The following is a 15,328-nucleotide window of genomic DNA, read 5'->3' as shown; positions in this document are numbered from 1 at the left end:
GTTTAACGGCAAAGACCTTGCAATACTCTGAAGAAAACACTGCTTCATATGCAGACCAGACCTAAATAGCATTGTTATGCTTTGAAAAGAACAACTATTACTGGGTTACATTGCCATGTCACTTTGCAGCTTGGGTTTCAATGTAAGAAAACTGACAGCACTTCTCCTGCTTGATCAGAGGGATGGATTCCAATAAAACTTGTACTCACCCATGTACAGCCTGTATCTCACATAGCTATCATCCTTTTAAAACTGTCAGTGCTTGACACTAAACAAGCCATGTTGCAACCAGATGCAAAGGAGAGAAGGAATCAAAAGCAGCGGACCTAGCAGAAGAAAGGAAGCAGCCTGAGGGGAGCAGAGGTGGGAAAGCTAATGAGGGAGAGGGAACTCAGTTAAACTTCTTCAGACTGACCGCAAGGCTGTATGCTACTTTGCTGCTGACTTGCATGGTCTCAGTTTTGTTGGCTTTTTGAACGAATAACCTCCAGGCTGCATGAACAAAACTGCAGCCTTTAGAGCTACTGACATACACCCTGACCCACAGAACTGCAAATCTGAAATCCTCCAAAGGAACAGCTCCTTCAACGAATCTCAAGATTTGAATTTAGTGCTGGGGCTATGATATTCCTCTGAAGTCAAGAATAGCAGGTTTAGAGTATTAGAGTACAGAGAAAAGTAAATCTTCTGCAGCTTGAACTGAGATTGGGAATTGTTTAGGGACATTACTGAGTCACTGATAAGACTCACATGTAGTTGGCTGGCAGCAGAGCTTTCATTTGGGAATGCCAAGCAATGGTGTAACTTTGTCAACATGAATAGTTACAGGGAGATAAAAAGAATATTTTAGTTACTGTTCAGCCAATAAAAATTATCATTGTCACAAGATTTAACGACCTTTATCACTAACAAAAATAAATATTGTGAGTTGATGATAACATGCCATGTTGATAATTTGTTTCTTGTGCTAATGGCTGTGTCTATAAATTAAAGAGACAGACTAGAATAAATATAGGAATCAGTCTTCCATGTACCTCCTTTAGCATACAGTTATAGTACCATGCTTAAGTTTGTTTATCTTCCTAGAAAAATCCAGCAGCTCACCTCTGGAGGCCTCTCAGAGGCATTTTCTACTTTAACATTTTTAAAAGTACAAGCTTTATTAAAGGAAAAAAACAGACTAAATTGCAAATCTCATTAAGAGTATCTTACCATGGTCTAATTAAAGGAGAGCGGTTCAGCATGGCAGCATTTAGATGTTAATCTGATGATCTGGTTTGCTTTCATCTGCCTCAGTGTAACCTTTAGTGACCTATGTGAAGCATAGCAGGATCTGGTACAGAATAGAAGACACCTCCTCTGTTTAACAACAGTTCTCTAAATGGCTATCTATATTGCTTCATCAGCCACGCAACGAAACTCCACTGTGGAATTTCCAGTCCTGGAAAGCAAATTTATGTTCACACTGTCACATCTGCACTATTATTATTAATTATTTATATTCAGTTCACTTAGGTGAGAGATAACAGGCAACAAAATATGTATGTTTTGTTTCTTGCTGTGTGATTATAAAGACAGTGGGCAGAAACTCACAAGCTAGAGGGAAATCCTGCCAGATATGCTCCTGAAAATCGTAACTGAAGTATGGGCACAGTTAAGCCAGCTGAAGATAGTATCCAGTCATGACTGGCAGTTTGTCATGTTTTCCCAAAAAAAAGATTTTGTTGATTTCCTATCAGACGGGACTGCCACATCTTTATGAATGAGGAAAAAGGGCCTAGGAAAGGAGTGATGCAGCCTTCCTTACTACTGACCAGCTCTAACAAGAAAAGAATAAATTAATACCCAGAACTGCAGCCCTTATCTCTATGGGTTGGATCTGTAGAGGAGGTGCAGCCACATTTATGATGTAGTTACCAGTCTGCAGCTGGTGGTAACAGGGAGGCTGCAATCTGTGATGCTGCAGTAAGTCATGTCTAGTTATGGCCAACAACAGTCCTAATCAATTATCATGTGAACTGAAATAAATTAAAACAACAACAACAAAACAAGCAGTTATCTAAGCCACTCACTAGGCCAGTTAGGTCCAGTGAAAGTCAATGGTGAATCCCTTATTACTGAGCGTATTACTGAGATTAGCTCCACTGAGCCACTGGTGGCTGAGTAGGATCTGGGTGAGTGACTGCCATCAATGACTTCATGACTGCTGCTGAATCTCAGATTTGAGGGAAAAGAAAGACATGGAGCAGCCTAAGAGAATAATGTCCATGCAGTATTATTCTTATTTCAGCATCAATATGTTTGATGCAGCTGAGGACAGCTGGATGACCACCCTGATACTGGGTGGTTACCTAGTGTCCAAGAAAACGTAAAATCTGTAGTGAAGGAGGTTCAAGGGGGTGTAGGACCTTCTGCAGAAGTGCTCAGTACTACAGCAAAATGAATGAAAGGAGCAAGTGTGAGTAAGGGCCAATAGGACCAAGAACGACATATGGATAATTTCAGCTTCACAAATGTGTTTCTTTCTATGGTTTAAGAACATAAAAACAGGAAAGAAAAAATTGTCATGAAAACTTAACGATTGTCTTTCCTGATTAACTGCTACAATGTGTGAATCATTTTTTTGACAGTAAACCTACCGTCATGTTATGATGAGGTTTGAACTTTATATCAAAGGTTTACTATTTTCAAGACAAAAAACCCCTTTGATAAAGATTTGCATAAATTTCCATGTGTGCTATAAGTATTTAAATTCAGGGTTTACTAGAAAGAAAAAGGTAAGAAAATATCATATCTTCATCAAAGAAATGCTGTCCACGCTACTGTGTTGTTTAAACCTAACATTAGATATGTTATCAGAAGAACCTTTAAAAAAGCAGGCATGTTCTTTTTTATCACCGAGAGCTTTACAGGAAAACCTAAAGCCATGTATTTGGCAATGTCAGTGATAAGAGAAGGTACTTTCTGGCACATCCAAAACTTCAAGCAACAAATAAATCATTTGGATGACATTAAATATTTTTTGTTGGTATGTCATGAGTGATGTGCTGAAAATTACAGAAACCTGTAATTAAAAATATAAACTACTTGCAACATTTTCTTATCATCTTATCATTATAGAAGCCTTTTTTTTATTTATTTTTTCCCCTGGGAAGACTCAGTTGTAGCACATGTTGCTCCTCAACTCTCTAGGGATATGCTCTACCTTTGAGTTTGAAATGCAGAGATACTCCTATTTTTGTATGTGCTGGGAGAAATATTGTGGAATACTTTAGAGTAGGTCTGTGAAACTGGAAAGCATGTAGGTGGCTTGAGCTAGCACCAGTTTAGCATTTGTGAGCCAAAGTTTGATTTGAGGAAAAAGATGTCATCTCACAGAACTAAGTTTTCAATTTATTGTATCAGGAATTCCATACTAAAAAATGAGTGAAAAACAGCTAAGCAAACTGACCTGGAATACAGAGGTTTTTAAAAATATTTTAAATTATATTTGGTCCACCAAGAATAACTTTTTGATAGATGTCTTGATACTATTTGAGTGAGAGATTATTTTTATTTCTTTTTTAGAAAACATATCTAATTTGCCACTGGCCTTAGTTCTTCTTACAGGAAGAAAAAGTGAAAAGAATTTTAGGGTCATTTTATGTATAACAAAAGCCCCATTTCCAATAGTGAACTTTAAAAGGGAAAACTGTGACTTTCATGTAATTGCAACAACTAACAAAATTCCAAATTGTAAAATGTGGTTTTGTTCCCTATATTTAAGTCTGTAAAGAATACCACCCTCCCTTTCCCCTTATGTGCATCCATTTTGCAGATGAAAGACTTGGACACAAACAAAAAAGTATACCAAACTGTGATTCTTTTGACATATTAATCTCTGAATTTCACCTTCTTCTTTTCACTGAATATAATTTGTGGAATATTAGCATTTCATTCTTTTGTTTTAAATAGTAGAATGACACAAAACTATCCACCTGTGTGGAACTTCTTGCACCTGCTTGGCTGAAAACTATAACTATGTCAAAAAAACAGGGAGTCTGCTTAAATCTTTGTCCATATCAAGCCCAAGTGAATACATTTAATATCAGCATGCTCCAAGGGAATATTTTTCCAGCCAGCTTTAGCTGCATTGCCATGTGGAGGTTGCTGTCAACTGCATGGCAGACTCTCGCTTTATGTGTGGATTGCCAGTGGACACGATGCAACACATTTTTAGTCAGAGCCTCAAAGGATAAAGCTCCTGAGGACGTGCACAAGGAATGCCACACATGGCTTGTGTCTGTGCAGCAGAACTGCACAAATTGTGCTGCATTTCAGGTCATATGTTTTAGCAAATTTGCCTAGAAACAGTTTCCAGATTTCTTCCCTAATAGACATCAAATAATGGATTTTCCTCAAATGATAGAACTAAGCTCAATATTAAGAGGTAAAAGAAAAATAGCCTGTCTGTAGAACAAGTGTGTGCTGAGCATGAATATTAGGCTAAATGAGGTGAAAGCAAGAAAAAGGTATCTTTCAGGACATATGCCCTTTAGAAGTGCACATAGCAGTGCTGACATTAACTTAATGGGCTTAATTTGCTTGTGGACTTCTTACATTCACCCATTAACATGCTAATGTATTTTCCAATTTCATTTTTTCTCTTAATGACCATTCAAAAAATGCCATCATGTCTTTTATTAGAAGAGAGACACAATGGAACACAGAAAAAAGTATTTGTAGTGCACTGTAGCCATACCTACTAACTTCTAGTTCACTTCAGGTGCTAAAAGGAAAGAAAAAGCTAATAGTTTGAAGAAATAGAACCATTTTTTCCACAATGTCCTAGAATGATAACTAGCACTGCAATACCCAGTAAATCCAGCTGCCAAATGCCATGTTGTAGTGAATGCTCATATTTTTAAAGCCTTAATTCTGAATGTTATCTTGAATTCATAGTAGCGTAGTTACTTTTTAAGGTTCGGCTTTAAAACACCCTCAAAAGATACCTTGAAAAATTTAATTCAAGACATGTATATTATAGGAAAAAACCCTACATTTCTGGTAATGGCTGAACCCATATTGCACAGCTTAGGACCTGCTCTGGTCTTACCTGATGGCTACTGATTAATTTCTATTGTTTTTGCCCAGACCAGTTCCTAATAACCATCCTCCATGCATTATGAGCATGGATGAAGGATGTACAATCAGTATTTCATTCTGTTGGCTTTAATTTTAAATTAAACTAATTTTCGCGCTGTTCTTAGCATATTGATTTGTAGTAAATTCTGCAAATAGTTCCTATAGAAATACGGAAGTAAACACAGCACAATAGAGTTCTTAAAATCACAAATTTCTTGCTGTATTCTAAGCCTCTGTCTCCTACATAAAATAGGCAGTTTATGTACCTTCTGCCAGCTGATTCCTTCTCAAAAGTAATGTGCTTGAGCAGACTGTTGAGGAGGACATCTTTAAATGAAAGCAGAGGAAAAAAAGCAAGAGAAAAAGAGGAAAGAGAAGTATCTTTCATGGAATACTCTCTGATTTTCTCAAGAAAATGTGTAACCATAATCGTTTCCAATGGCGACATTAAAAAATATGCTTTATATAATTTTTGAGAAATTATTTTTTAAAAAGTGAGGGGTGATGAAGTTTTTCCTAGGATGCTGTTCTCCCTGCTCCCCTAGGCCTCAGCCCAAAAAGCAGGAAGAACTTATTCTGTAGATCTTGACAGGCTGACATAACAGACTGTCTGAAAACTTCAATAATTCAAAGCCTGATAAGTTCCTTCAGCTTTGTGTGACTCCGAAGGAAGCATCGCTGAAGGCAATAAATCACTGGGTGTACATACAGCAGAACTCTTAGCAGTACCAACTCAAGCTTTCTCTTCCCAAAAGTTTTTGAGTCTTAAGAAAATCTTATATTTGGATTACAATTTTTGTTGTTAATGTCATTTGCAATCTTTAATAGTTTTTTGTTGTTGTTTTGATTTGGGAAGGTAACATGAATGTTTCCTGAAGTGTATGCAGCATGGTTGAAATCTATTGGACCTTCAAGTCATTAGTCATTTAGTCAAAACTTTTAGTCAAAACCCTTTCTCAGCCTCATAGAGTGGTGCAAATGCCTGCCTACTATACTGTTGCATATATTGGTGCTAATAGGTTTATGTAAAATTACAGATGCTGATTTTTTTTTTTTAATGTAAAATGTTCATAGTCAAATCAAATACAGAATTTCTCACAGCTGAATAGATTCATACTTACCTAGACCTGTTATCTAGAAATACGACTAGCCATTGTCAGCCAGGCTTCAGACAGAAAGAAATGCCCATCAGTACGAGTACAATCACTTTGAACTAACTGCTTTTAAAAAATCATCCCAACAGACATTTTAATCCAAACTCCTTCATCTAAATCTAAAAGGTACCTGTAGATTCATTGTCCTGACTGCAGTGCAGTTTCTAGATCAAGACTCGAAGCTGATGTGACCTGAGCTTGGATTTGGCCCATTGCGCACGTACATGAAATGGCACCACTGCCTTCAGAGGCACATTTATCACAGGGGAAAGCATATTAAGCCTCAGAAAGGCTTAAAATCTCCCACTTCCTCCCCTCAGATCTTTCACAAATGCACAGATACATGCGCATAGCCATGCCTGCTTTTCTGCAGCACTGCTAATTGCGAGTTTTAACTTCTCTCACATTCAGAAGCAAGCTGTGGTTTTGTAATTACTATCAAAATTGAAGCATGGGCTCATCAAAATCAATTATCAGCTGTGAGATGGGAGGAATAAAACAGAGAAAGAACAGCAGGGCAGGAACTCGGCTCATGAAATTAAAAATAAAAATAACAAGTAAATCTATGTCTTATCCTGACAAGTGAGGCACTCTGTCATCCCTTTCATCATGCCAATGACTGCTCAGTAGCTCTTGGCACATAATAACGCAATCCCTTCTGTCCACCAAACTTCTATAGTAGCTGCCAACTCTTCATACAGCTTCTAGATAAAAATTATGGAAAAAATAATGTTTCACAATTTAAGATTCTATTTATTAAATACATATCTATATTAATAGGTATCTAAAGATATCTATAAAAATTCTATTTAAGAACTCCATAGCTTTTCAATATTTTCTTGTTTCATTTTACAGGGGCTTTATTTTTTTTCGCTAGCTAGTATGAAGCCTAGTTACTTTTCACCAGCAGAAAAAGAGTGCCAACCATACCAGATCTAGGAGGATGGAAAACAAACAGGTAGGAAAATTAACAATAAGTACTCATATTTACACTTGCTATAAAGAAATCTTTGTGTTGGGAGGAAGCTAGATAATACATGGCATGCTATCTGGTTTGCCCAGAGATGGGGCAATGAGATCTGCAGATTACAGCTGGTCCTAGTCAGCCATTATCACCCAGTTAACCCACTACTTCAACAGAATCATGCCACGGATGAGGAACAGCAGAGGCAAAGCAAGAAAGTGCTTCAGCTGGCAGGTCCAGGAAGCAGTGGTGCTGGCAGCCACAACTGCAGGTTCAGCTGGGAGGTTGGTTGTACTCCTTGATTCCCTGTTTTTGCTAATCTTTCACAGCAGCATCTCTGAATAACACTTTCAGCTACCTCCTATTAGGTAGGAGGTTATGTCTCATGCTGTTGAACAGAGCAGTACTCACAAATGTGTAACAGCAAGCACTCAGCATGATGCCTCCAGCTCGTACAAAATGGGCAGAACATCCCTTTGGCATAAGAAGCCACAATGAGCAAGTGTGTCTTCTTTGAGTATCAAGCAGAGACTCCTCTCAGATACATTCAATTGTCCAAAAGCTAGTTGTCTGGTCTATACTAGTTATGTAAGCTTACTGATTCTGTATAAATGGAAAGAGAAGCTCATAAGAGCAATTTGGTGTAGTCACATAGATAACTGATGGAGAGAAGGTTGGACAGACTCTGGAGTTGCCTCTTTCCCCTGGAGGAGTGTGAATGACTACATCCCTAGCACTCACACAGGAAATGTCAGGCAACCCAAGACCCCATTTCTTGTAGAGCAGAACCAAGCTAAGGTTCTCAGTTCATATTTTCAGAGTGGTGAATGACCAGGCTTAGCATATACAGACCAAGAAAAACTCCAGATGTGGAAAGCAAAGATGCCTCGTGGGTTCAGTGACACTTTCTACCACAATAAGTAGAAGAGGATGATAAAGAAAATGTTGGGTTTTTCTACAGAGTCTGAGGTTAGGCAACAATTCCTGTTAGAAACAGGCATCACAGCATCACTGCCTTTTACTTTACTTTCACTGTTCCTTAGTTTGCCTTTCCTGAAAGAAGTACACAGTAATGCTATCTTAAAATAAACTTAAAAAAAAAAAAAAAAAGTCAAAGAAACATACTGAACAAATCACACAAACTGAATAAAATCCTTTCTCAAACACAGTACTGCCTTGGGAACAGCATGCAAGAGAGCACATGAAGCACACATGAAAAATGCTATTCATATCACTCAGAGCACTGCTAGGAGGCTCTCGGATATTAAAATAACTTGTAAAGGAAGAGATCACTGAGATTAACCCTAGCTTTCTTTTTAGGTTAGCTTTATTTAAAAAAGCTTTAGACTGTTTGGTTCCTGACTGACCCATGCCTGATTAAAATGAGACACTTTCAAAGAGACATCCTGATATTCACATAACACAAGGTAATATAAATACCAGCCATTTTAGATTCTGTTATTCTGATACAGTTTGCTCATAATTTTTACACTTGAGGCACAAAGCTGACAGCATAATGTATAACCAACTATGGTTAAAAGCAACATGATGAAAAATTAAATTAAAAGACAACCCCCACACATGGCATCTCATTTTTCCCCATGAAATATGGAAACACTTTCCGGTATTTTAGCAATTGCTCTCCACACTAGCATGTTGCTGGTTTTAGTAGTATGAATAACACACATTAACAAAAAGCACAGAAAATACAATTATTACAATGAATTATATGCAACACATTTTAAAGTATTCATTTCTTTCCAGGAAAAAAAAACAACCCACACCATATATTAGGGTATAGGAATGCTTGTGCACTGTATTTGGAAATATGTTTTTCAAAATAATTTGCACTGTCCCAGCAGGTGAGTGATATCAAGTATTCTCTGTAGTATCTAATATGAATCTGTAGTATTTAATATGAATGTAGAATTAATATGAATAATAAGTTTTACTTACCAGTCCTGCACAGCATTGAAAGATTCTTCATTCGTGATGTCATACATTAAAATGAAGCCCATTGCACCCCGGTAGTAAGCCGTGGTAATCGTTCTGTATCTCTCCTGACCTGCTGTGTCCTGAAACAGTAACAAAATTTTTACATGTTAAAAAAAAATTGACAAATTATAATTGTTTTTAATAGAAAGAAAACTGACAAAAATTATTGTACAACCCTACAATCCTAATCACAAAACTAATCAAGGGGGAGAAAACTGAGAGCAACAGAAAAAAGGAGAATTCTGCATTGGATTGTAATAGGAGGGACACATCCATTCTGTCATGAGGTGAGAGTGGAGAGATGCAGAAAGGTATGGCCCTTTCCTCTGTGAGGTCATATACCCTGAGTCATTCACTGATTTGTGACATTCAACTGAGAGTCAGGCAGGAAACTTGCCTCCTGCTCCTGCCTTGTACTTTCCCAGTTTAAGGTCTTCGTTATAAGATCAGGATGGTTCCTGAAGTCCACAAACATCCTAACCAAAAAGTCAACATCTAATAATTTTGTTCTTGCAATTTTAAGCCACTGGTGATCATGTCAACTTTAGCACCAATACAAATCCATGCTGACAAAATAAAAGCTGAAGGGCAGTGCTTTCAAAATAAGGATATCTGACAAAAAAGACCCTAAAACTTTGCCGACAGTCCCTTATCTCAAGCCGGTTTTCTCCCTCATTCTCTGCATCTCATTCAGTTGCTTTTAAAACAAGAAATGTAGGTCTTCCTTTCTCCTTCTGCTTGCTTTACTTATTTCCATTGAAAAAATTTCAGGTCAGGGACTACCTGTTAGTACATTTATATGCAATGTCTAGCATAAACACCCATGCCTGGACTGAGATTGTGAGACAACAGCAATAACTGAAATACAGGAAATGCATAGCTATTTCCTGTTCCATCATTACTATTTAATATTTTAAAATCATAAACATTAAAAGATTTAGATGAGACATACATAACAATTCAGTGCAATCCTGTAACTAACAGATCACCTCTGCATATTCAATTTTAACATACTTTGAAAGGTAATTTCACTATTTCAGATTTTTTTCATGGACAAGAAATAGTTTACTTTACAATATAGATAAATATATTTGATTTGCCTTCCTACAGAGAAGGAAGAATAACCAGTGCCAAATAATGTTTTATTTGGTTTTCTGGAATGATTCCTGGGCTAGTAGTACCGCCTTATGAACAAGAGAAAAATAGATTAAGTGGGCCTCCTTCTTCACAGATACATCATTCATCTTGTAAACTGATAAAGTAAAAATAGGAGATTCTACACACATCAGAAACCACTTACAGAATAAGAAATGTAATCAAGTCAGTTACTGAAACCAAACAAAGTCTTAGGTAAGATATATGGATTCTGTTCATTCCGGATTACAGCCCCTACTGCTTTGATGCAGTTTCAGTGATCCAAGATGACAAGCTAATGTAGAAGTCAGACTTTACCAGGTCTCACAGGTTAGGTTATATCTTTGCAGGAAAAGCCAGACAGCCCTAAATTTTTTCTGCTTATACTCAGAGCTGGCTAAGGCTATAACAACTGTGGTCTGGAGGCTGGATAGCTGCTCCCAATTTTTTCCAGTAGTATTAACGTATGTTAAGATACTAAGACCCTTGCACTAAGCCTGCACTTATTCTAGTACTGGGAAGTCAGTTTTTTCTTCAGTAGGTCATAGTCTGCTAATAAGATGAAAATATCACTGAAATGTTGAGTAAAATAATTTATAGCAGCAGAAATATCACCTGTCATTATTTAAAACCATTTCTTTGTATTTCTTTTACAGAATAAGGTTTACTGTCACATGTTTTGCTGGCTTCATTTATTTGATTTGATACTAGAGAAGAAAGCTGGGAGGGACAGAAAGAAAATATGGCCTATAGCAAGCACGCGGACTCTGTACAGAAGATACGTGATTTTCAAACAAGTTTTGTCGGTGTCTGTCTGTTTGTTTGTCAGTCAGAGACAGGTAGGGTTGGAAATATGATGATATGACAAACAGGAGCCCACTGCTACCAAAGCAAATCTTATTTTGAGGCAAATGATTTCCACTGAAGCCTGTCTGCTGACAATATTGAACGGTCCTAGCAATAAAGCTATAAGTCAGTGAGGCTTCCTATCCAAGACACCAGCTATTTTCTGCACAGTGTTAAACGTAGCTAGTGCAGGCTTAGGCACTCTTGATTATGAGCATAAAGGAAGACAAGATAAAAGTTCTTAAATCATTTTACACAAAGGGAAATGGAAGCTGCAGATGAAAATGCAAACACTGACTGACTTTGGGATAGAACATGCTCCTCTGGACCTAGGCATTTAATTTGGGTCAGTCTCAGAAGAAACCAGATATTTGTGGTTGTTCTCAATACAGGCATCTAGCATGTGTCTGTAGCTAATGCTGTGTTAATGTGATGATAAAAAAGATGATTTTCTAAAGTGGCATTTCAGTATATGGCAGAGATGGATGACCACGAATAAAGTGCAGTTTGTTAGTTTCAAACATCAATGATCACATTCCTGTTGGTATTATTTTCTATTCACTTGCTATAAGGAAGCAAATAACATTTTAATTGGCCCAATGTACAAATCATGCAGTAGAGTGTTTATGATCATGTAATGAATGTTGTTGAAACCTTTGTGTTCTTCATAAGCATCTCCTTTCAATTCTGACTAGAATATATCATAAATGCCCTAATACTAGCTTATTTTGTACAACTGTTAAGGAACTGAAATACAATTTGTCAGGAGAAAGAGCACATTAGAAACATCAAATACTTTAAAATTAAATATATCTTATTACAATGAATTAATTTATTTGAAACAGATAATGCAACAATATAAGTGGCATTTCTCTCTGTTTATTAGCTTTATTTTTATGGAAGAACTGAGAGGAAAAGAATGGATTTCCATATTTCATCATCTTTTTTTTTTTCTGTAAACCACTACCATTTTACCCTCAGGTACTGTTTTGTGCTTGTAGAAAACATTTTCCAATTCAGGTATGGTTACTGGCTGCTGCTGTGTTCTATTAGTCTGTTTTGCAAGACCATGGAATTAATCTGATGACCATCTTTTTAGATTTAAATTCTGAAATTTAACACCTGTATTTTGCACTGACAGATGTTTATTTCTAAGCAAACACTAAATAAAATAAGCCTGAGGAATAATACAATTTGACCTATTATTAACTGGTATTTTAACCAAGGCAGTTTTTTCCCTCTTTGATGGGCAGAAAACAAGACATAGATTGTCTTGGGGGCCTCTTCATTCATGTAGGTAATGTCTGGTGAGGACAACTGACTGTTCAGTAAAGAAGTAGAGTGGAAAAGTAGAAGGGAATCAATGACAGTGAGGGAATACTTTATGAAAAGCTCCACACACAGAAGACGAAAAGAAGTATTTTACAAATCTTAGACAAAATAAAACAAATAGGGTCTCAGCAGCTTCAAGAAATATTTTCAAATATTTTATCTACTTTTATAAATTCTGTTTTTAATAAAGCTCCCACAATTTCATTAGCTTTTGGTTAGGTGATCCTCTTTTAGTGAATCTTTTTCATAGGCAACAGATTTTAGATATCAAATCACAGAATGATAAGGTGTAGTGGACATGGCACTTCAGAAATTATCCGGTTGTTGAGCATTGCATAGAGTACACTGGCTAACAGTCCATGATCGTAAGTACTTGGAAGTCTCAGACTTGCACAGTTTGGCCTTGAGTGCTCTGATATGTCTACTATGTTTTGTGTTTCTTTTTTTAGTTCATAAATTTTTTTCACCTATAATTGAATTTAGATATTTGCAAACAGTTTCATGCTCCAGATCCTGATACATATAATTTCTTATTACAAAAATTAATTGATCTTTGGCAGAAATTTGATAGCTAAAAGGACAAGTAAAGCTTTTCCATCAGTAAAGATCATGAATAGGGCATGTATATCTATAGGCAGTGAAAGAGGAATGGTAGAGCTATAGACTGAGCACAAAATGGTTGTTTCTGGCTGAGGGTGTAGATAGCAATCTGTTTGGCCAACTTTCCTTTATCATATATGTATCAAACTATATGGAGATAGATAATTCTAGATTACCTTGGCTGTTAGTCTGAGTTAAAGCTGTGAATTTGACAGTACAATAAAGCTTAAAGTAGAAGATACATTAGTTACTTTTACAGAAATCGCATGAACCATGTTTTGTCCCAGGCTTCTCCCTTGAAACAAGCCTTCTATCATGTTAATGGAAACTTCCTACAGTTTGTAATTATTACTGTGTAACTGCCATAGCATTGAAGGCCTTAGTGTATGGGGAATGCACCAGCTGCTGACAACTGTTCCCAGAGGAATGGAGAGATATAAAGTAATAGCCATCTGTGCAAGCAGAAACACTTAGGAATAGCAAGCTATCTGACTCAAGAAAAATCTGTATTCCGCATGAGATTAAGAGTTCATGGGGCTGGAAAGTCTCAAAACACAAAACAGAGAAACCAAGTTTCTGATAGTAAGCTTGAAAATACTAACTATTTAGGCTTGCAAAGTACAGTTAGCTGAGTTAACTTAGCAGACGTGAATCCCCCTTACTGTCAAGTACTGCTAAGCTAGACTTCATCCAAAATGTGCCATATCAGTTTAGATTATACCAATGTTTTTGAGCAATATGTTAAATCAGGCCCCTGAATTCATTTGCTGAGTGTGTGCTCCTGTCCCACCCTTGCCTAGCACTGCACCACTGTCAGGAACAATACTCTATGTAAGTAACTTCCAAATGCAGTTACTCATTATTAATGCAAGACAGTTTTGAAGGTGAAAGCAAACAGCACTTGGCAGAAAGAACTTTTAATGAGCCTGTCATGAAGGAATTCAGTCTGCAAAAAACAAACTTATTTTGTAGCACACTTGAGTGACTCTGTGACTCTGCATTTCTGTCCTGTATGCTAAACATACAAATATCTTTATAGATCCACTTCCCCACATTAAAAGTTTTACCCATATCACAATATAGTTTGTGCTGCATGCCAAAAAACTGTCAGCAGAGGAGAAGGATTTCTTGGATGGCATTTATATGTCTGCTGCACATCCAGAACATTTGAAGACAAGGCAAACAAAGATAAAATTAGAAATGTGAACTTGGTGAATTCTCACTGTAACAGGTCAAAATTTTCTGTTAAGGTAAACAAAATTGGCACAGCAATCAAGAACTGCTGCTCCTTTATGAGCTTCATGTTTCTTTCCTGTGTTTCTTCCCAAAGGTTATTTATATCAAAGATACTCCACATTTCTCCAGTTTCTCCTATTGATACAAAAAATTACTTGAGGGAGTGAGTGAATGAAAATCTAAACTGGCTGTTTTCAGAACAGCACAAAAGATGTCTCTGATCTTTCCTCAGGGATCTCTGGGGAAGAAAGAATAAAAAGGAAAGTATGACAAACAAACAGCAACATAAAATAACCCAGTCAGACAGCTGTTCAGGGAGGTGCAAGGGACAACCTCTGCAAAAATCCTCTAGAGGTGGAGTCCAGACAGGGATAAACCCACCTGAAGCCTGCTGCTAACTGCCCAGGAGGAACAGCTGTGGGCTTACAGCAGAAGCAACTGGGCAGGGCATAAAGAAAGAGGACAGGGGGAAAAGCTGCTGGAGCAGGAGGAGTTGACTAACCTGGGAGCACTTCCAACAGAGAGTGTTAGGCACACAGAAACACAGACATATGAACATCTTCAACTAGGAATAGAAAACACAGTTCAAAACAGTTCCTTTAGCTAATGTATGCACAAAAGATTTAACACTGCATATTGCCAACTGAGTCTTTTGTCAGCAGCCCTTTCCAGGCTTCTCATGGCTTTGATTCCCCTGGAATTCTGTCTTTATGTACATACATGTGTATAGATATGTGTGCATGCATGCATGCTTGTAGGAATACATATATATGCATATCAAAAAAGCATTTGGAGCATGAAAAGCTAGCTGCTGATCTTGCCAGTACACGTCTGCTAACTTATATGCTGGTGTTTAGAACCCATCCCAGAATCACAGCTGACAGTTCATTTCTTGTAGGGGTGGTGGTGGGGGGGGGGGATGCAGGAGCATGGCAGGGCCAGC

At 37.3% G+C, this 15,328-nt stretch overlaps 1 protein-coding gene across 2 annotated transcripts in view; it reads right to left on the bottom strand.

Annotated features, from left to right (window-relative positions):
• Positions 1-15,328, bottom strand: part of RAB3C (RAB3C, member RAS oncogene family) — a 158,033-nt gene that overhangs the window by 55,094 nt on the left and 87,611 nt on the right. For both annotated transcript variants that reach the window (XM_080372965.1, XM_080372964.1), the window contains exon 3: positions 9,199-9,317. In XM_080372965.1, coding sequence (XP_080229091.1) covers positions 9,199-9,317 — 119 coding nt within the window. The remainder of the gene's footprint in view (positions 1-9,198; positions 9,318-15,328) is intronic.

This window comes from Falco punctatus, assembly GCF_963210335.1.
Source record: "Falco punctatus genome assembly, chromosome: Z".
In the NCBI taxonomy this organism is placed as follows: domain Eukaryota; kingdom Metazoa; phylum Chordata; class Aves; order Falconiformes; family Falconidae; genus Falco; species Falco punctatus.
This window is presented reverse-complemented; position numbering and strand designations above follow the sequence as displayed.